Source organism: Lipotes vexillifer, unplaced genomic scaffold (genome assembly GCF_000442215.2).
Source record: "Lipotes vexillifer unplaced genomic scaffold, Lipotes_vexillifer_v1.1 scaffold921, whole genome shotgun sequence".
Lineage (NCBI taxonomy): Eukaryota > Metazoa > Chordata > Mammalia > Artiodactyla > Lipotidae > Lipotes > Lipotes vexillifer.
The window spans coordinates 1,056,954-1,079,730 of record NW_006787800.1 but is presented as its reverse complement, the minus strand read 5'-3'; the positions used below and the strand labels follow the sequence as shown (position 1 = coordinate 1,079,730).

Below are 22,777 nucleotides of genomic sequence, written 5' to 3'. Positions count from 1 at the left end.
AATAAAAGCAACATCCCCCCAGCCGCTGCTTATTGACCACAGTCTCGCATCGTGGGCACCGCGTGGAGTGTGTTATTACTTGAGTCCTCCTGCATCTCAGTGCTCCCTTGCCCTGTAAACTTGTGGTCTTAAGTAGAGCATGTGGAGTTTCTGGACCGATATGCCCACTGGCATATTTCTCACTGATGTTTGTAAGAAGAGCTCCGTGAGATTAAAGGCTTTCCTGTTTTTATGGCAACAGCACATTTTCGACATTCTAAAGCCTAGAAGCACATTTTCGGCTGCTATCTTGGTCCTGGGAGTGGTTGTCTTTCAAGGGCTAGAGAGTTATTTTCACATATCAACTGTACAAAGTATAGGCATGAGGGTGCCTTACTGTGATGACACTGCTCGTTTTATTTTAATATTAAAACTTGGGAAGTGGAGATGATGCTGTTTTCAGTGGGGGTGGGGGTGGTCATAGATGTTTTCCCCTGGGAAGTGACGTACAAGGTCTTATTAAGAGCTGCTCCTTGTGGAGCATGTACTTTGTGGGGGGTGGAGTAGGAAGAATCTCAGGAACTTTCCTTATACTTTTTCCTTCTGTTCATTTCTAGTCTTTATAACCTGGCTTCACTGGAACTGAGAGAGAATCTTCTTACGTATCTCCCTGAGTGAGTCTCTGGGGAAAAGGAGAGGGGGTTATGTACTGAATGAACTTCTTGAAGCATTTAAAAAAAAAAAAAAAAAGTACTACAGTATCTTGTCAAAAAGAAATTCTGTGTCTTTTGGAAAATTTGAGAGATGCCAGCCTTCTCTCAATAGTCCTTCCTGTGCAGTAATTATGACCATAAAATCCAGATGAATCTTATTTTGGGAAACTAGTCCAAGTGAGGAATGCCATATTGCTCAGCATTTCTAAGTCCTAAGAGTTCCCTCCCTTTGTTTGTTTTTTTTTTTTTTAATAGCTCTCTAACCCAGCTACGGAGACTAGAAGAACTTGATTTAGGAAACAATGAAATATATAATTTGGTAAGTCTGTACTGAAGAGAGATTTGAATTTCACCTTGTCCTTAGTCACGATCACAAAATATTTTGGGGGGAGATCTGTAGGGACGCTTGTAAGCCAGTGTTTCCACGGATACAGCTTGGCAGCATTGGAGAATGTGCTTCAGTTCACACAGGTTAAGAATTATGATTCAGGGGTGGAGGGTCACGGCTAGAGATGATGGGTATCAGTGGAAACAGCTGGCATGCCTAGGGAGCGTTGGGGATGCTTTTAGGAAGTGGGGGCTGATATTGTAGCAGTAGCAACAAGCGACCTCTACAGTGTACCCCATTACTAACTGTTGAATTAGGGTTCTTTCTTAATAGAAGGCTTGAAATGGGAGCTTTGTTACCATAACATTGCTTTTTGTTTTAGCCAGAATCGATTGGCGCTCTCTTACATCTAAAGGATCTCTGGTTGGATGGAAATCAACTGTCAGAATTACCTCAGGTGAGTGGTAATTTCACACTGTCTCCCCCAAAATGTAAAACCACCACCGCCTTCTTGTGTTTCCTGCCTCTACATGAGATTTTCTGTAGGAGGGATCTTGAAAACCAAAACATTGGTTGAAAAAGCAGATTTGGAAAAATATATTGAGCATTCATCGTGCTGCATTGCTGTAGAAAAACTGAAAGCCTCAACCCACCGTTTCTAAAGATAATAAATATATCGTTTAGTGTGTAAAGTCTACATTTTATTTCATCCTTGCTTTGTGCTTGGCTTGCCTCCTTGAAGCCCAGCAAATTTGGAAGTTACCAGGATGCCAGATTGAGATGGTGGAAGTTTCTGCCACTGTTTGTGATGTGCGAAGTGCTTTGGGATAAGTTGACCCCAGTTTGCCCTGTAATAGTTGATGTAAAAGCAATGCAAAAAGCTTTTCTTTCATATTTTTTCCAAGTGTTGCTATGGTTTAGCTGGAATGTCACACGCTGTTCATGTTTTTCCTGCTGTTGCCAAGTGTGAGAACCATGTTCGGAATGAAACGGAGTCTCGTGTGGGCTTCTGAGTACGTCGTGGTCACCTTGTGGGTCCCAGCAAGCAGGGCCCGCTTTCTGGTCAGTTGAAAGAGAAACTTGAACTAACAACAACACACGGGCATTTTTCCCCTTACTTTGTTTTTCTCCAACTATTACTGAATTTTACTCTTTGCTGTCTCTTACAGCCTGGGTTTAAAGTCGGAATATATTTCATGATGGTCTAGGTGTGTGTATTTTACAGTAATTCAGAAGCTGTCTGCTGGGCTGTGTGAACCTGTCATGATGGGACCGTGCACTTCGGGTGGGAAATGTGTATCGGTGCAGGGAAGCCTAACACTAGAGAAAAGCACTTAAGTAAAATTCTGACTGTTGTAGTTATAAGTGCTGGAATTACCATTGACATCACCCACGACTGATGCAACTAAGGAACTAATCTGAGTGTATTTCTGAGGTCTTGGCTGCATTTGGGAAAAGGATAGGACAGAACAGTAACTGATGTGGGCAAGGGTTTGATTAACACTTAGATTTCTCTAGGATGTTATGAGAAATCTTGATTGAGAGGATTCTAGTTACTTAAGAGCCAAAGGATGGGGGGAAGATGCCAGGAAGTTATTAAGAAAGTAATGAAATATCAGCTATATAGGATGGATAAACAAGGTCCTACTGTATAGCACAGGGAACTGTATTCAATACCCTGTGATAAACCAGAATGGAAAAGAATATGAAAAAGAATATATATATATATATATATATATATATATATATATATATGTGTGTGTGTGTGGACAGATGTACATAAACAATTATGTACAAAATGCCATGTCCCAAACACAAAGAAATTAACATGCCACTGGTCATGTTATTAATGGTTATTTCAACATCTCATTTGCCTGCTTGTATAACCTTCTATTAAGCCAGGACTAAACACATCAGACAGTCCCAGATAATCAGAATTATTTTCCTGTCTTCACAGATAACAGAAAGAAAAGGAGACAAAGCCATTGTTAAAAGGAATGAATGAAAACGTGGAAGAACCTTAGGGGCCTGGCATGAAATTACTAGAAATGTAGTCTGATTTCCTACAGGCAGGAAATGCAGGGGTGGGGCTCACAGGATGTATATTAGGTGGGAGATAAACTTGGAAGAATCGATCAGGCCCAGTTCAGTGCCAGTTGAAGAGTTTGTGCTTATGTAGCCGTCAGGGAGCCACTGGAGTTAGAGGAGGGGTCTGATTCCATGACTGGAGCGATGTTTCCTGGAGGGAAAGATGGAGGCATGGTTTGTGAACAGACGTGGGCAGAGGATGCCCAGACCAGTCCGGGTGGGAGGGCACTGAGAGTGGGAACGTAACAGACTGGCAATGGCACGGAACAGTGGAGGCAGTTATCAGAGAGAAACTGTGCCCTTGGAGAGCGGAATGGTACGATCTCTCTTGAATGGAATGTGAGACTCATAGAGGCACCTCCCTCACTCATGGGTTGGCTCTTGTGCTTCAAAGCAGTCTGCCTTGCTTGTCTTGGGTGTTAACGGTGTCGGTGGGTCTGTGTGCTCCAGTGTGGCTGGGGAGCAGACGCACCGATGTTGTAACAAGCGCTGTCTGTCATGGGAGATAGAAAGTAGATGGTTTCCTTCCAGGACATCTCAGGCTCACTGTCAAGTGCGAGCTGCCTTCTGAGTGATTGATTCCAAACTTGGAGAACTGGATTCTAGCCTCCTTTTTTTTTTTCTCCCCTAATTTGTGGGACCTTAAAACGACTCATCTTCTCTTGGTGCCAACCTCCTCACCTTATTAAGGGAGTGATTCCTCACCTGCTTGACGTCGGAGGGCTTGGCGTCCCTCCCAGCTCCGTGTGTGTGATTCACACCGCTTTCAGTTTTCATTGGAAGGGGGTCTGGAAACTTACCCCTGCCTTCACACTCACACCGGCGCTAGGGAAACATCCTTAGGACCACTCTGGGATTCGATTTTGAAACATCGCTGTAACAAATTCCTCCATACCATGGCAGGTTCAGGCATGACTTTTCTTTTCCTGTGTCGTTGATGTAGGAAATAGGGAATCTGAAGAACCTGCTCTGCTTAGATGTCTCTGAAAACAGGTTGGAAAGACTTCCCGAAGAAATCAGTGGCCTGACTTCGTTAACGGATTTAGTCATTTCCCAGAACTTGTTAGAAACACTCCCAGATGGCATTGGTGAGTATTGAAAATAACTAACTACCAAGGTGCTGGCTCTTCTCAGGTGCTGAGGACGTGATTCCTTCAGTCATTTGTTTTTAAAGAAGGAAAGCAAGGAATATTTAATACAATGAAAGTTTCTTCACATGCAAGCGTTTCTGTCGCCCTGGTCTGGTAGCAGCTATACGTGTTGTTACTTTTAAGTGTTGGCCCCTGTCTACTTCCTCTGCATCTTGTTTCCATGATTTCGGTAGGGATCAGCCCAAATCACAGTGTGTGTTTCAGACATATGAACAACCACTAAGACATTTCTAATTGAGCATCATAAATAGTTTATGGGAAACGACCTTTGACCTTATGGTGTGACCCAGGTAAGGGCTGTTACAGGGAGAGTGGGTGTTGTATGGAACCTTTTCTGGTCTATCGAGTATCATCTTTTCCTTGAACCATTCTTTGCCATTTCCTTTAAAAAACAGTCCAGACGTTTCCTTTACCATAAAGGAACACAGCCCAGGGTGAGAAAATAAATGCAAACAGAGAAGATATAAACAGACATACGCTGTCAGCTCCACCATAGCCAAGCTGCCTAGAAATTGTAAGAAACTATATTTAACTGTGTGGTTGTCATAGGATAGCTGTCTTTGACCTTCACTTAACTTGTATTCAGAACATCAGAGGGAGTTTGGGGAAGGTTTTCAGTAGTTGGAGAAGCTGTGTGACAGAGGACCCCTTCCTTTCTGGTATTTGGTCCAGATGATAATAGCGACCTGGCGGAAATACAGGCTCTGCCTTTTGGTTGAGGCTGGTTGGGAAATTGATGGGGACTTTGACTCCAGGTAGAAACATTTGCTGAGAATCATATATGACATCAGAAAGCAGTTGTAGGGACTGGGGATGTTTTGTCGTTGGGAAGAGGGAGAAATAGGAGTCATGAGACGGTTGATGTCAAGCCTTTGAAAGGCTGTCAGGTAGAAGGAGATTTATTCCGTCTTCTAGTTCAAGTGGGTGAAAGGAAAGGGTTGCTAATCTCAATTGATTTAAGAAAGCTTAAAATGCATCTGTTATGAGTCAGTTTGGGCTGCTTAGTGAAGAGATGAGCCTCCCATCACTAGAAGTATTCGAGGAAAGGCTGCCGGACTACTTGTCAGTGATGTTGTTGAGGAGATTCTTGGAGTGAGCTCTGTCAGCTGTAGGGTTCCATGCCTCTCAGAGGATATGGGTCTCCTGGCCTGAGGACTGGGGGGGACTGACTGGGGACAGTGTTAGTTGGTACTGATAATGCTAAACAAGGAGCCTAGCAATCGGTGAGCTCCTCTGCCTTGCCCCGGGACCGCACGCAAAGTGAGTTCATCCCTTCAGCATCTCCACGTCTCCAGCTTTATGTCTCTTTTATGATAGAGGCTGTTCTCCGATTTTCCTGGGGACAGTGTCATCATGCTGGCCACTCTCTGTGGATAACAAGGACCTCTGCTCTATAGGCTCAGCCCCTGACAAAGTAGTAGTTGAAAGTGAGAATCTGGTGATGCAGGATCTCTTCCACCTCGCGGGGGCTGAGGAGGCTGCAGTAAACCCCAGTTCCTTTCCCGTGGCCCGAGGGCATTGCCCGTGAGTCCGTTTTCCCCGCCCAGAGTGAAATAGATCAGTCTTAATGTGGCTTTTCAAAGCTTACCATCTTTTTTTCAAAAATTTATTTATTTTTGGCTGCGTTGGGTCTTCCTTGCTGCGCGTGGGCTTTCTCTAGCTGCGGCGAGCGGGGATTTCTCTTCGTTGCGGTGCATGGGCTTCTCATTGCGGTGGCTTCTCTTGCTGCAGAGCACGGGCTGTAGGCGCGAGGGCTTCAGTAGTTGTGGTTCATGGGCTCAGTAGTTGTGGCTCGCGGGCTGTAGAGCGCGGGCTCAGTAGTTGTGGCACACGGGCTTACTTGCTCCGCGGCATGTGGGATCTTCCTGGACCAGGGCTCCAACCCGTGTCCCCTGCATTGGCAGGTGGATTCTTAATCACTGCACCACCAAGGAAGCCCACTGACTCTACATTGATAGAAATAGTTCATTGTAGGGATCTTCACGGAGTCATTGTCATCCACAGGTGATAGAATAAACTGCACTGTGCGGTCTTTTGTTTTTAGTGAGGATGATTGTTAGAGTAACATTAAGGTCTCTCCTCTGTACACGAGACATTTCTTGTTCTTAAAGATCCATCAAGAGCCAGCTGTTTGTGTTTTCCTGAAATCTTTGGGCTTTGACATATTTTTAGGTAGTGACTTTCCAAAGGATTTGCCGCTAATTGCTGACTGTTTCTGACATTCTGAACAAATGATTTTAACTCTCAACTGTTCGTGGTCGAAATGAGAATGGTACAGTTTCATAATCTGAAAATCTGGGTGAGGATATCAAATGAGCAAGGACAGCCGATAGGAAATACCAAGCAGTGATCAAGAAAACAGTGATAAGTAATGAGTTTGAATAATGCTTTTACAGGAAAACTAAAGAAACTGTCAATCTTGAAGGTGGATCAGAACAGACTCACCCAGTTGCCCGAGGCGGTTGGGGACTGTGAAAGCCTCACGGAATTGGTTCTTACGGAAAACCGGCTCTTGGTAAGTGTGGTTCCAGGGTCAGAGGGAGACTTATGATGTGGGCTCTGTGTCACAAAGGCTCCTTAGGTTCAATTCTACTTATTTGTAATTTGGGTAGACCAGATGGAAATTGCCTTACATTGTAACTAACAAAGGGACCTGAGAAGCAAGCATGTGACATAAAGGTGATCCGTTTTAACGTGTCCAGGTCCCCCATCAGAGAGTGTGTCCCCATTGTGATGCTTAGGGTTCAGGGACTGAGCTGGACACTAGGGGGCCCAGGGAGGCGGAGGTGGGGGTTGGGTGGGGACCGGCCCTGTTGGTGGAAGTGCTGATGCCTCCATCGGGGAGTCCGAGGATGGGCCAGAGGGGGAGGGAATGGTGGTTGTCCCGGGAAGCCTTGGGAGCACTGGGGGTGGGGGGATGCTCTTTTGGAGGAGCCAGAGCATGGCTTTGACCTTGATCTCTCCCCATCTGAGAAGCTGGGTGAGGCAGTGCAGGTTCCCCGGGCTTGGACCAGAGAGAGGCCTCCGCATCTTCCCGAGGCAGCACCTGCTGGGACGGGTTCCCAGGGCAACGGCAAACCTCAGCTGCTTCTCGCCTTCTGCTGCTTCCTCTCTGTCCATCGTCCTTCACCTCCCACCCCATCTGTTCCCCTTTCTCCTCTTGTCATTATCTTGTAGCCGCTGTTTTCTTTAGTTTATTTTCCTGACATTCTCTTTTCTCTATATTTTGTCACTTTAGTTTTTACTCTACTTTCCTTTTTCCTCTTTTCTTCTCTTTTCTCCTCTCTTTATAAAGAGAGTAAGTAATGCTCTTTAGGTGAAAAGATCAGAAGAAGACAGCAAGAGTGAGTGAAGGATGTAGAGTTGGTAGTGCGGGGTGAGCCGGGAGCATCTCCCCTCAGACAGGACAGCGGCCTCCTCGGGCAGGTTGGGTGGGAGGGACTAGGCTCTCCTTCCTTGTTTCTGGGTTTAGAATTACAGATGGTAGAGACTTCCCTGGCGATCCAGTGGTTAAGACTTAGCCTCCCAATGCAGGGGATGTGGGTTCCATCCCTGGTCGGGAGCTGGGATCCCACATGACTCACGGCCAAAAGACTGAAACACAGAACAGAAGCAATATTGTAACAAATTCAATAAAGACTTTAAAAATGGTCCACGTCAAAAAAAAAAAAAAAAAAAAAGAATTACAGATGGTAGTCATAACAGTCAGAAAAATAATATTCATCCCTGATTCCATCAGGGTTGAAGACCCCCCCCTCCCCGTGGGCTCCCACACTAGCCTGGGTGGCCCCCCTCCTTCCCCCAGCCTCATGGCCCCCCCGCTCGGGTTCTCACTGCCTGCTGAGCTCTCTGGCCTCCACAGGCATCTAAGCCACCATCTCTTGGGGTTCTCAGAGGTGCAGGCGGGGAAGGGATGAATCTCGAGGTTGCAGATTTCACTTCGTTGACTTAAAGAGCCTTCATTACCTCTTTTACTTGGTGTTTCTCTGTTCCCAGGCCTGTGCCTTTGACCTCATCTCATTGAAACATACTCTCATCTCATTTCTACAAAAATACAAAATATTAGATGCCACATCCCCCAAGTGAGTGTTACAAAACACCTGATATTCAGGAAGAGCCATCACTTCTCTTACTGCATGAGATTAGATTCTCTCAGTTCTTGAAAAGATCTGTTTTACTCTGAGCTGTGTGAAAAGTATGCATTAAGTTAATAACAAAAATGTTACTTTAACAGACTTTACCTAAGAGCATTGGAAAACTTAAGAAGTTGAGCAACTTGAATGCAGACAGAAATAAATTAGTGTCTTTACCGAAAGAGGTACGTGCTTTTAAGAAAATAATATAATAATAATTATAAAGAAATAATAACACATAAGGGGTCAAAGTTGTCAACTACTTTAAAAGACTTATGTGATGCTTTTTAAAGGTGTAAACTCTCGTCTGTGGATTCAGGGATGGTTGGAGGAATTGTATCAAAGAATGACCATCAGTAACACTAAGGAGAGTAGGTGGGTCCAGATGGTTGTGAGCAGAGTTGGGAAAGGTGAATTCGTTGGGGGACAGAACGACATTTTGGGGTTGACCTAGGAGAACAGTGACGCCACGGACAGGAAGGGGTGATCTGGGAGTTGGGCAGAGGAAGGGGGTGACTTTGGGTTTGACTGGGTTTAATGAGGAGTTAAACTGCCCCATAACTGTTGGAGTCATAAAAATGGATCTTGATGGAGCGTCTTCCTGGGCAGAGGCTTGCCTCCGGGAGAGAGGGAGTGAGCCCTCTAAGTAGAGGAGGATGCCCGGGAAGGTCGGGCCAGGTTCTTAGGATTTTTTGGTCAGTGCTCCAAGCAGGAGAAAAGAGACAGTCACCATCGTTTGCAGGCATAGCTGTGCAGCTTAGTGGCATTTCAGTTCTGGCAAAGGATGTGCCAATACTGAGAGTGGGGAGGAAACCTGAGACAGGTCACACAGGGCGGCTTCTGGGCCATTGTTTAAAAGGAAGACTCGCTTTCTATTTGGAACCAGGAGAACCTGATTGGAAATGGGTTGTACTGAGCTTGATTTTTTATTAGCAATAGAGCCTAAAATAAAGTTTAAGATGCTGTTTCTCCACTTTCCGCCCCCCCCCGCCTCCGCCCATCAAGTGAGCCGTTGGTGAGCCCCTCGCCCTGGCCAAGGCCTCATATGAAAAGGTGCCATGTCCTCTGATGTGATGACCACTGGCCAGGCACGGTTTCCTCCTTATTTCTCTGTTTGATCCTTTCTAACATCTGTTTTGGAATAGTTTCAAAGCTGCCCTCCAACCAGCCAGAGCTCGAGGGGTTCTTATGCTCCCAGGGCCGCTTCTCTGGGTGTCCGACTTGGCTTGTTCTCTTCTTTCCCTTCCCCATCTGGGTGTTCTACTCTCGGTAGCCCAGGCTTGTCCCTGGGTGAGAACGGCCAGCCTTCCTGAGTGGAAGCATAAGGATATTTGTTATAAATGTGACTACGTTCTGTTTCCAGCAGAAAGACCTAAATCTCCATCTCAGCTAAACTGGGACACCAGACAGTCTGCTCATCAAAATGTTTTGGTTCCAGTCTCAAAGCAATAAACCGAAACATAGAGCTGGTGTTCTGAGCATTTAATTGTACTCTTGTTGGAGAACATGTGTGGATCCAGGGTGTAGATCGGACACATAAACACATGCAGAGAGAAGTAGAAAAGATTCATGACTTCCTTTCTCAACGTCCTGCACTACACTAGGTGCTGTTGTGTATGTTCATTGAATCATCACAGCAGCTTTTTGAGGCCATGAGGATTTCCTCACTTTACTGAGGAAACAGTAAGGAAACAGTAAGGATTTCCTCACTTTACTGAGGAAACTGAGGCTGGTGAGAAGCTTTCCCCACCGGGGCTCACACAGCTGGGAGTTGGGAGAATGGGTTCCAGACGTGTCCCCAGATGGCCAAGCCCATAAAAGCAGATTGAACCTACCTTTTCATCGCTGTGACCTTGACGTAAGGCAGGACCTTGATTGGGTAAAGGAAGGTCAAATCATCTTTAGTTTGGACACTTTAGAAAATTATACATTTGAGGAATAGTTTCAGTAAATGCCAAAGAGAGGGCTTCTGAGTACGATGTTAATCCCCAGCAAAGTCACCACCCACCTGCCATGTCTCCATCCCTCTCTTTGGATCTGCTCTTTCAAAGGAACACATTTTAGACAAGAATGTGAGGAGTTTCTTCTTGTAAATTGCCCCCATCATATTAGCATCAGCCCTGTTGTCACTCTGAGAGAATGAAATTATTGACATGATTGCTTTCCTGGCATTTGGAGTTTCATCAAGGAATGAAGTTTGTGCCTTTTCCTTCAGCTGCCCGAGAAAGCAGAGCTGTTTAGGACCCCAGAGACTGGCTCTTTTCTAGCCCATTTCACTCCGACTCACATACTCTGAGCTCCCAGGCTAGGACGTGTCCCAATTCTGCTGTGGTTCCCAGCTTGGTGACCCTGCAGAAATGGGCAGTACTGGCCTCTGACCCTCGGGCTGAGCTGCCAAATCATCGATGGGCCCCTCACCTTGAACGGGGTCTTGTTTGTTGGTCTGGTATGAGTGTGAGTGTGTGTGCAGGGGGAATGCCACGTGTGTGCATACACTCTGCCTCCAAGCTTGATACCATCCCATCAAATCCTGCACTCTCCTGATTGGATTCTTTTCTTTCCAAACGTGATTACTTCCTCTTGAACAATTAAGTCTCACGCATGACACATCTAAACTGAAATGCTGACCAGTTCCATTTATATGCCCCAAATCCATAGTTGTATTAATGGCCATTGGTCTGGTGTGCTGTGTAGTTCTTGCTCTTTTTTGTCTTTTTTTCCCCCCATTTGATAGTATCACATACTGTCAGTTTTACAGCACAGTTCCTTCTTCTATAGCAGCATTTATTTGCATTTTTTTCCCAAATGGTTGAGGGGAAAATGTTTGCACTGTGTAGGTCACAATAATAATTCTGTTTGTGTTGTGTGGTGTTATGTGTAGTAAACATTTGCAAATCAATGAATGTCTCTTGTTTTCTTAATTGTTAGCTGCTTGGAAATTTAGAAAAGTCAGGTAAACTTGCAATCTTGTAAGTATTGTTCAGACCACAGTTGCATCTCTGACTTCCATTCTGCTTCTCAAATGCATGAAGATTCAGATCGGCCGACAGCTCTGTGTGCTCTTCATTGTAAAACATTGGACATTTTCCTCGAAACTCAGTTTTTTTTGTTTGTTTCTTTAAATGACTGCATGGCCTGGAACCTGGTTTTGCTATGTGTTTGTCAGATTTGTTCCGATTACTCTCTCTCAAAAGAATGCTTTTCTGTGAATTACATCTTAAGTTATTCAGAAATTCTGAAAGGCATACCTTGGGGGCTCATCTGCCTTCACCAAATTCTACTTTGTTGGCACGATTCTGTCTCTGAGGGACAGGCTAGATTCGCTTTATTTGCTACATGTGGCATGCTTCTGATTTTTCAAACCACTTACTTGCGTCTTTTATTTCTCATCCCGTTGCTCAAGTGTGTATGTTTCTGTGATAAGGAAGTTCCCTAAAAAACCCTGTTTTTGGTGGAGGGAAGAATTAAGGGGAAGAGACTCTGATTCGTGGATAGACAGGACGTCCGTGTATGCGTGATCATGGGTAGGAAGATAGACACAAACTTTATAGTATTTCCAGCCACATCTTATCGTTAAATAACCTAGACCACAGAGAGTTTCTGGATGGAAGAAATGGAGTATATATCCAAGTTTAGGGCTTAGTCTCTTGTCTCCATTAGGTCAAAATGGAAGTGACTCTACCTACATCATACCTGTCCGGTCAGGTGAGACAAGGGAGGATTTGCAGATCATTCGTCAAAGCTTTCCTTTATCAGGCAATCTGTAAGCACGAATCACCCACAGATATTATTGTGCTATTCAGAAATGTCCATGGTGATAGAGTATTCATTTTGTGGATAGCTTTCTGCCTTCTTATTAGTACAATTTAAAATTCTTCTAAAGTAAGTTCCCATGATGTTCTTAAGTGAATCATTGATAAATAAAAGAGATACGACAAAGCCTAAAAATGCTAGAATTAAAAAAAAAGCTGACCGTTGGGTTTCAGGATAGAGAAGGCATTCCTAAACTTGAAAGAGGAAATAACTCATAAAAGAAACAGTTGATGGATTTGTCTACGTGAAAATGAGATTTCTGATCTTCAAGAAAATAAAGACAGGCTGGGGGAAGGGTGACGTTTACAGCATCGCACGTGAAGGCTGTCTTTCCTTACTCTGTTAGAGATTCTTTCACATCATTGAGAAAAGAGATGTACCCACTCCAGAAAAGTGGACAGAAAGAAAAGCAAAGAACCCCCCCACAAAAACCAGTAAGTGATTCACAGGAGAAAAAAATAGAAATGACTTTTAATGTGAAATCATTATTCACAAAATGTTAATTGAAGCATTTTCACCTATCAGATTTTCAAGATTTAAAAAATATAATAATATACCAAATATTGGTGAGAGTACAGGAAAGTGCCTGTTATCATGGAAATATAAATTATTATGGCTTCTCTGGAAGGGAATTTGGTAATAGTATTAAAAATTTGAAAAATATGCATACCCTTTGATTCTGTAATTCCACTTCTAGGAATTTATCCTAGGAGAACAATTATGGATGTACACTGAGAATCATGCACGAGATTATTTCTCCCAGTGTATGCAGGAGTATCTAGCATGTTCCAGGCACCATGCCAAACAAGTCCGGAGGCAGCTGACATGTGCCAGGCCCTGTGCCAAGTGCCTTCAGGCTAATTCTTGTCTGATTTTCACAACAATTCAATGAGGTATAGGTAAATCATCATCAGCATCCAACAGATATTGATTTCTAAACTAAGACTCAGAGAGGTTAAGTAACTTGCCCAGGATCACACAGCAAAGAAATGGTAGAACTAATTAGCAGTGTCTACAGTGGTGATCTGCTAAGTAATCTGTGATACATAACGTAGAAGGAAATAACTATGTGGTCAGTAAAAATTCTGTTAAAAGCAAAATGACATTGGAAGACATTCTTGATTCTGTATGCAAACAAAGGTGCTAAAGATCATAGAGCTGGTCCTAATTCTGTTGAAGTGCCTATCTATAATCACAAATGCATGGCATTTGAACCTCAGAATGTTAAGACTGATTATCCCTTCGTGGCAGGATTTGGTTTGAGTTATTTTCTCATTGTGCTTTCGTACTTGTGTGTATGTGGTTTTTATTTTCCAGTCAACTAAGTTACTTTCTTATAATTAGAAGAATGCTGTCGCTGTTAGTGGATATTTTGATGTCAGTGGCCCAACAATTCAGGGAGTCCCAAAACCACATGGTTTCCAAAATATTTCTGGAGCAGGGAACATTTGAATAATATGCCACAGATGATCATGGGAAAGGCAAAAAATAGTCTTTGGTTTCTAAAATTATACCTCATGTTATTTCTGTTCAAATAGGATTTTGACCAGATTTTGCTTATTGTACATTTTCCCTCTTGCCAGTGAAATGTGGGTTCAGTTCTGTTACAAATAATATTGAAAGGAAGATGCTGAAGGAAAATGAAAGTTCCTTTCCACTCGGGGCAGGTATTCACAAGGCAGGCTATAGGCAAAGGTGACCAATACAGGCTTTCTCTTTGAGTCATGCAATCTGTCTGATTATCTCCTTTAAGCTGTCACCTGCAGGCAGTTAATACTCAGGGAAAGTTGACCTTACTGAAGGTTTGCTCGGTGATCTGCAGGTCCCATATCCTTGAGATGGATCAGATCAGTGCCAAAGAGTTAAGGACAGTATTGTCTTGAATTAGGAGAACACGGAACAGCTCAACAAGGACCCTTAGCTACGTTCTGTAATTCTCAGAGAATCCAAGTCCAAGCCCTCGTATTCATTTCTCTGGTGCTGCTATCCTTGTGTGCTATTTTGTGGTTAAAGGGAGTTTGAAAATATCAGCTTCCTACGTAACTGGTAATAAGTTATTTAAACAGTGACTCTGCTTCCCAGAATTTCTAAGTGATGGAGACATTTTATCCTGTTGACCCCTAAGGAGCCTGTAAACTCTGCCTCCTGAGCCCAAAAGAGAAAGCAGAAATACGTGTGAATGATGCAGAATGCAGTACTGAACTCGGGCCAGTTCTTCACTCCTGTGAACACAAAATGTCACTGTGATGCACTGTCAGGGGGACAGTGTTTTAGGAGGTTCTGGGGCGTCCAGGGCAGAGGTGGGCAGCCTCAGCACAGTTCCAGCAACATGGCAGGGGCTCAGGTGTGGACAGCCTGTCACTGGGACCTGGGACTTTCACTTCTTGGAAAAACAACAGCTACCGTTATTTGGCAGCAGCAATAGGCCAGGTCCTAGGATAGGGGCTGTGATAGGTGGTTTCGTTCAATCTAATGCTTATTGTTACTTTTGCTAAAGTAACATATCCAAATCCACAGGACCTAGGACGGAGCCTAAGTTCCACCCCTGGTCTGTGAGATCCCAGAGCCCCCCGCTCTCCGTCACCCCGCATCCCCCCTCTGACGTCTGTGAAGAACTCTGTCTTTTGAATCATGGTTTTGACTGCTCGATCATCTTTTCCAAAAGCCAAAGCTTTGCGCCACGCCCTCCCAGCTGGCTTGGTGTGAGCGTGTCCTTTGCATTTTGCCCCGCTAGGCAGCCCTCACACATTCAGCCCAGATGGACTCTCTGTCCTCATCGTTTCCTGAAAACATGGCCAGTGGCGCTCAGAGGCCACTCACCTGCCTTGTCCACCCAGAGCGCCTGAGGCTCTTGGATACACTGCCTTCCTTCCCTTGACCTCTCAATTGGTGTGAGAGTAGAGCGGGGAAGGAAAGAGAAAAAAATAAATCACAGGCTGTAAACACGTAGGCAGTGCACACCCTCCACCGGGAGTTCCCGTTCTTTCCCCCAAAGTACGTAAGCGGTGTGAACTTGTCCGGAACTTTTATTGCACGGGCGACTTTCAGAGACCTCTCTGACCCACTTTCATTAGTTAATTAATTTTTAGGAGTAGATGGTATAGGCACACGGTACAAATTGAAAATGTTCACATGGTGCATGCAACAGTAGGCCCCTCAAACAAAGACCCCACCGGTGGCGGGGGCAGTGGGCAGCTTCCTGACAAAGCGAAGCCCCAAATCACGATGCAGCCTCGGCTCTGTGTGTAAATAACCGATACCAGCTTTGCCTCCCCGGAGTCCAGATAAGCTCTGTCTCCTCAAAGCCAGGCCGGCATGAGGCATGACCGGCCTCAGCCACGTGCTGACCCAGAAGGCGCCCCTTCCTGGGTCGCAGACCCGGTGTGGATCCCCGGCCACATGGAGCGTGGCCGGGCCCCATGGGGACCTCCGCATGGGTCGATCTTTGTTGGGGTCACCTAAATTCATCAGAGCGAATCTAATCGTGTCAGTCCTCACACGATCCAGGGTGTCCAGCGTTTTGATTCCTTTCCTTCTGGGAGGTGCCTGGGCACCTGGGTTAACCTGATCCCCTTCCTCAAGGGAGGGAAGAATGCCAGGCCCCACAGAAGATGTGCCTCTTTTAGGACATGATATTTACAAAACGTGAGAGGCCGCCCTAGTAATTCTTACCAGGGAAGAGAGTTTTGTGGTCTCCATTGTTACACATAGAAGCAGATGACAACTTTAAGTAGCAGCCTTTCAGAGGTAAGTAAACAAATACAGGTGTGTAGACATACCTTCATGAGGAAGGTTGGTAGGTAGCTGGGCTTCACCTTTGGGCAGAGAGGATGCCAAGCACCCTGATGACATGTAAGCGTGCAAATTAAACAGCCCCATCAAATGATCTGTCAGAGGGTTTGTATGGACCATAATTAGAAAGGAAACGGATTGACGTGGACCAGTGGTTCTGGGAAGGCTTTTCGGGGTAGAGGATGTTTAGCTAATTGGGGGTGATGGTCAGATTTAAAAAAGACAGAAAGAAGAAGGGTGTGTCTATAAGAAACAGTGCGACCAAAAATACAAGATGTCTTTTAGAGGACAGTGAGCAAACCAGTTTTTCTGGGATGGGAAATGTGAATACTGAGAAACGAGGGGAACAGTACGTCTCTGGGTGTTTCCAGGTGACCAGAGAGGAATGTTAGTCTGTGTTTTCTTGTGTTTAGTCTTCTTTTACATTCATTATGGTTACATGCTGTGGTTAAATATATTATTTCAAAATCCTTATATTAACTCCTAAGGGAAGACATAAAAAGATTGTGCACAAAGGTAATTATGTAGCAGTTTCATAAATGTGCATTCCGCTTTTTAAGATACACACGTACATTTAACACAGAAATAAATAGAAAAGGGCAGAAGGTATATTCAGATACTGATGAAGAGCTGGGTGTCTTGCTCCTCCTCTGGCGGAGGCTCTGGGGTATTTTTCCATGTATCAGAATCAATAGGTCCCTTCATCAGCCCTTTTCCCCAGCCGCCCTGAGTCAGAACAGCGCATGTGTGGAGAGCGTAGCGTGGACGCGGGCCTCCGGGATGTTGTGTCTGGGACCCAGCTGGTTTTGCAACCCCTTCGTTCAGCTTTCCTGACTGTAGAAACCACAGACAGCTTATTCAAGAGAGTCCTTGAATTCTTTTGTGAAGACTAGACTCTTACTAAGCTCAGTTACCTTTGAATCGGTTACTTAAAATAAAAAGGGAATCAAATTTGGTGTGGACGCAGCTATCGAGGTGTGCTTTCAGCAGTAGGTCATAGCTGACCAAATTCACTTTTTGCTAAAAGATGGTTCATTTTGCATTTGTCAAAGGGCAATGAATTTATCAAATTAAGTTGTGAATGACCAAAGGCTATTAAAAGATGTATGGTAGAAATCAATGTATCGTCTCTCAGATGTTCCTCTTTTTCTTTTCTTTTTAAAGAAACTGGAACACTGAAGTTAACATAATGGGCAGGTCTTCAAAGGGGTGTGTGTGTGTGCGTGTGTGTGTATCACCTTTGGCCTGACTTTTGAAACCTAGAATTCTTTTTCTTTAATTTAATTTTTTATTAAAGTATAGTTGATTTACAATGTTGTGTTAGTTTCTGGAGTGCAGCAAAGTGATCCAGATATATATATATATCCTTTTTCATATTTTTTTCCAACCTAGAATTCTTAAACTCTCATATTACCAAATACTATATGTCTGGACCTGTGTTGCCTGGTTAACATATTTAAAAGATGCAGTTGCATTAGGTAGCAGTAGAAAATGACTTTCTGTTCAGAATGCAGTTTTTGAACTGTATTGTTTATTTTCTTGACTTAATTTAGAACATACGTGTTTAATGTTTTGCAGAGATTTTTAAGCTTACTGGACGACTCAGTGTTTTATATGATTTAAATCAATCATAGCTGGTCATCAGTGAGACTTAAAATCGTGTGATGTTATTTTGTGCATCTTTTTCATGCCATTTGATGAACAAGACCCTCCAGTCCCACCCCCATTTCCCAGAAAAACCTGGAAAACAGTCATGTTTTCTTTCCCATCATAGATCGGCGGGTGCAGCAGCCTCACCGTGTTCTGCGTGCGCGACAACAGGCTGACTCGGATCCCTGCGGAGGTGTCACGGGCCACTGAGCTGCACGTCCTGGACGTGGCAGGGAACAGGTAAGCCCAAGACAAGCAAACGGTCATCCACCCCAGCCTTGGCTGTCTTGCCTTTGCTCCATCTTGTAAAATATATACTGATTGGTCACATTAGCCAGGCCTGGAAGCTCCCAGTCTGGGAGCTGGAGTGATGGAGCCTGATGGAGTGGACAAGGTCAAGGGCGGCCAGAGCGTGGAGTCCTTTAAGGTTACGGTGGGCACGGCCGGACACATGCTTCCCAGGTGGCGGTACTGCGATGGAAGCGGGAGGGAGACCTAGGTCTTGGCTTTTATAACAGGCTTCCATATGTCATTGTGGACCTTGGTTTCCTCATCTGAAAAAAGAGCTCCCATGAGTCTGAGCTAGATTTTAGCCAGGGGTCTTGATGTGTCCTGCCCGTGACTCTGAACCCACTGACATTGTGAACAAAATTGTATTCAGGGACACTTTGCTGGTGAGAAGATCCACAACTAATGTCAGAATTGCCAGTTGTTTCATAGTCTAAAAAACCTGACGAGCCACCAGTCGGTGTCCCCAAGGTCACAGCAGCGCCATCTCTCGAGTTCTGGGTCAGAGGCCTGTGGGCTGCTTGCCAGACTCTGGAATGTGGACTAGAATCATTTCAGCCATTCTGAACCAATTTCATCACTGCGAATGTCACCGCACTTCCCTTCCCCTGAGCTCGCCTACCCAGGCTCTTCTTTCCACCTCTGACACCTTCTCTGTTTCCCCACTTTTATCCTTTGGCACTCACGTTCCTCTTTTCTCCAGGAAGCCTCCTCTCTGGGTCTGCATTTCTGAATTACCCTGATGATAATTGCTTGTTTACCTGCATGCAACCCTCCTGAAATTAAAGTTACCTAAAGTTAGATGTGATGCTTTGTGTGTCATTGTGATTTGTCCCTTCAGTAGATGCCTGGTGAATATCTGTCGACTGAATGGAAATGTTAAAAATGTTCATTTTGCAGAATGGCTGGCAGGCCACTGTAAAGGGCCTGATATCACAGGCTATGTTGCCAAAAGGAATTTAAAAAGTGCTTTTGGGTGTTATATAGTTAGATGGGAGAGAACGTGCTGGACCAGGGGAAGATGATCAATGCTTCAAAATGGTAAAGGCCAGCGATCCAAACAGTGTCTGGGGGATTGTGTCCTACGTGATTCACTGCTCACAGGTCAGGCACGAGCCACCATTTTTCACTCCTGCTAATGGATCGTGGACAGCAGTGCTAAACAAACAGCAGGACTCGGGGAAACCTGGTGATGAGCTATGGCCTCAGGAAACCCTCACCGTTTTAAAGTTGATGCTTTCAGGACATCTTGATAGATTCTTAAGGCCATTCACTGGTGACTGGAAACTCAGAATTAATTTGAGCTAGATGTTGAATTTCTGCTTGGATTAAGCCCAACAGGAGACATGCAGCTTGAGAAGGGCCCTTCCCTCCTAACCTCTCCCTACAGCAGTGGAAGCTCAGTGATTCCAGACCCGCCCCAGTTCTTGCCACTTTGGGGAGCACGGATTTGCATCACTAATTCTCGAGCAGAAAGATGGCTCTGACCTCTAAAAACTGTTTTTCACACGAGTGAAGACCCCATTCTCAAGTTCTCGGGAGAAGGGAAAGTTCGATATTTATTATGCCTGGGCCAGGGTAGACAAAAACCAATTAAAAAGTCGAGTGCCATAGCTGTCATCTGAGTCAGTTAGGTGTGTCATTTAGTCCATTGTATGTATAGATGCATAACCAGATTTTAAGCTTATTAAAATATTTAATTACTACTTATTTAAAGTATCAGTAGAGAAACTGATACCCTCCAGGTGAAAAGAGGCTACCATGTTAGCTTTTCAGCTTGCAGAAATGTCACACCATGGGAAGTCCTACCAAATACAGCAGAAGTTTCTGCCTCTCCCCCCAAGCATATAAAAGTAGCAAACGGCACAGGGAGGCTGCATGTCGGTTCCCAGAAACTTTTTTTTGACACGTTTGATAGGAAAATTATAGCAAGGATAACGCTAAAATGCCACCTGGAGACTAAAGCACCAAGCCTTCTGGTACAGTAATAGAGGAGGTGCCTTGTATCAGCAACCACCTATGGGCCCAGAATACAGATGTCCTTAACTCTTAGGTTCTTTCCCATATGACTATCCACCAAGTACACAAAATCGGGTACTGGAGCATCTTCCTCGCAATATTACTAGTACCAAATACTGCAAACCATGGCTGTCGACGGAGAAATAGTTTGTAACTTTGAATTTCATGATCCAAAAAATAAATTAAAAAGCCTAAAAGGTATCACCTTATACCCATTAGGATGGCTTTTTATCAAAAAGACAAGGGTAACTCGTGTTGGTGATGACACAGCAAAAAGGGAACCCTTGTGCACTGTTGGCGGGAATGTAAGTTGGTGCATCCACAATGGAAAACAGTATGGAGTGTCCTCAAGAAATTATAAATAGAACCACCATATGATCCAGCAGTTCAACTTCTGGGTATATACCCAAAGGAAAAGAAAACAGGATATCCAAAAGGTATCTGCCCTCTCATGTTCATTGCAGCTTTATTCACAGTAGCTAAGATATGGAAATAGCCTAAGCATCCAACAGGTGAATGAATAAAGAAGATGTGTGTGTGTGTGTGTGTGTGTGTGTGTGTGTGTGTGTGTGTGTGTGTGAGAGAGAGAGAGAGAGAGAGTGTGAGTGTGTACACACACATATACGTATATATTAAATGGAATATTATTCAGCCATGAGAAAGTCGGAAATCCTGTCATTTACGACAACAAGGATGGAGCTTGAGGGCATTTTGCTAAGTGAAGTAAGTTAGACAGGGAAAGACAAATACTGTGTGATCTCATTTTTATGTGAAATCTAAACAAGCTGCACTCATAGAAACAGAGAGTGGACTGGTGGTTGCCAGGCGCCAGCGGATGGGGGAAATTAGGAGATGCCAGTCAAAGGGTACAAATTTCCGGTTAGCAGATGAATAAGTTCTGGGGATCTAACATACAGCATTGACTGTAGTTAACAACACTGTATTGTATTCTCTAAAGGTGCTAGGAGAGTAGATCTTAAATGTTTCCCACACACACACACACACACACACACACACACACACACACACACACACACACACACACACTGCGGGGATTATGTGAGGAGACGGAGATACTAAGCCTACTGAGGTAATCATTTCCCGAAACAGTCATCCCTCTGTATCCCTGGGGGGATTGGTTCCAGCACCCCCGAGGGTACCAACATGGGCAGACGCCCCAGCCCCTTATGTAAGACGCCGCAGCATAGTTGGCCCTCCGCATCCGTAGGTCCTGCATCCTCAGACACTGAACACCAACTTTACATATCAAATCATCACATTGTCCACCCCAGATTTACACAGTGGTATATGTCAATTAGATCTCAATAAAGCTGGAAAAAATATTAAAAGACAAAACACAACAGTGTAGCCAGACTGTGGAATACTGAGCAGCTAGAGAATGATCTATTTCTCTGCGTTGTGACCCACGATGCCCAGGGCAAAGAGCAAGTGTGGACAGTGCCTGGTGCTCTCATTCCTGTTTTTGTTTTTAAAAAGTCTTACCTATAGAGAACACCAAAATATTAAGTGGTTCCCCTAGAGGAGGGCTGGAAACTTGAGGTTACAGGGGGCTTTCACTTTAGATATTTTGGGATTGTTTACATTTTTTCACTGATTATGTTCTCTCTGTCTATCTCTTTAAACATTTTTGAAAACGTTGCTAAAAACTAACAATTCTACTAGGAGGTAACAAACAGATGAAATATTCAGTTGTAAGAAGCATTCAGCCATAGGTCTAGTTAGTATTACATTAATCAGTAGGCCATGTTTAGGTGCTAAATAAATTTGATAAAGCAACTGCTATCATAGCCAGAGGTGGGGAAGGTCACTTCAGCGGCCTGGTCACCCATGTATCTGGAAACGAGAAGCTCACGGTTTGGTTGTTCATTTGCTTTATTCCTTGTACTGTTGATGTAAATAGTAACCACGGGCTTTTTATTTCTGAGGCGATGTGGTCCTAAATGTAGCACAGAGATGTGTACAAATGGGGCTGTGGCTTCTTGTGTTGATCCTGTAGTGAACAGAAGGTACCAGAATAAACCAAAAATGTATTACTAACTCCCCTGGAAAGCAGATTTTTTAAAAAAATCTGTTTTCTGGCTTGTATCTGGGATGGTTCACCCAAGAGAAACAGAGGAGTGTGTGTCTTTCTCCCCAAGGCTGCAGTGAGTCAGCGACAGGGTCGGCCCAGCCCGCAGAGTCTCTGTTTGCAGACTGGGCAGGGAGCAGGGCTTTTTTCCTCTTTGACCCTGGGAACACCTCTGTCCATAAGACACGTGTGAACGAGCTCATATGTGGTGTGTGCTTGGCCGGCAGCAGCCGAATCCAAGCTGGCACGTTGATTCTTTGCAGGAAAACCAGTGTTCTAGACCACGCATCCGTCTTACCTGGCTTGGTGGCATGTGATTTTAAGACCTGTTGTTGTGAAGTCTAGTAATTTATTTTAGCTTTTATGACATGATTTGCATCCTTAGCAGCTGTTATTTATTATTGATGCTCTGTTTAGCCTTTTGTTTATACCTTTGCTTTAGCATTTATCTGGGAAGCCAGTTATTAGTCTGAGAAGGCACGATGACCGTGTTTTTAGTATCTGTGTGTCATGCCAGCTTTCAAATCTTGATTTATTTTTTCTTTACTCTCTCGAAGGTAGAGATGCTGACTATAGATTTCTTGCCCAAGACGTTGAAACTTGAAACATTCTGGAGGATATTAGCTTAATTCCTTTTTAAAAAAGAAATAGGGACAGACTTTCAAAAGAGATTACCCTTTGGTTCAATAAAATGAAAAAGGGTTTGATGTCTTTTAAGCACCGCCCCCCCCCCC

General features: G+C 44.3%; 1 protein-coding gene across 1 annotated transcript in view; it reads left to right on the top strand.

Moving 5' to 3' along the window:
• LRRC1 (leucine rich repeat containing 1) overlaps nt 1-22,777 on the top strand; it is a 126,167-nt gene that overhangs the window by 97,564 nt on the left and 5,826 nt on the right. The window contains exons 5-11 of the mRNA XM_007460799.1: nt 597-653; nt 948-1,011; nt 1,403-1,477; nt 4,052-4,196; nt 6,656-6,774; nt 8,494-8,577; nt 17,772-17,887. Coding sequence (XP_007460861.1) covers nt 597-653; nt 948-1,011; nt 1,403-1,477; nt 4,052-4,196; nt 6,656-6,774; nt 8,494-8,577; nt 17,772-17,887 — 660 coding nt within the window. The remainder of the gene's footprint in view (nt 1-596; nt 654-947; nt 1,012-1,402; nt 1,478-4,051; nt 4,197-6,655; nt 6,775-8,493; nt 8,578-17,771; nt 17,888-22,777) is intronic.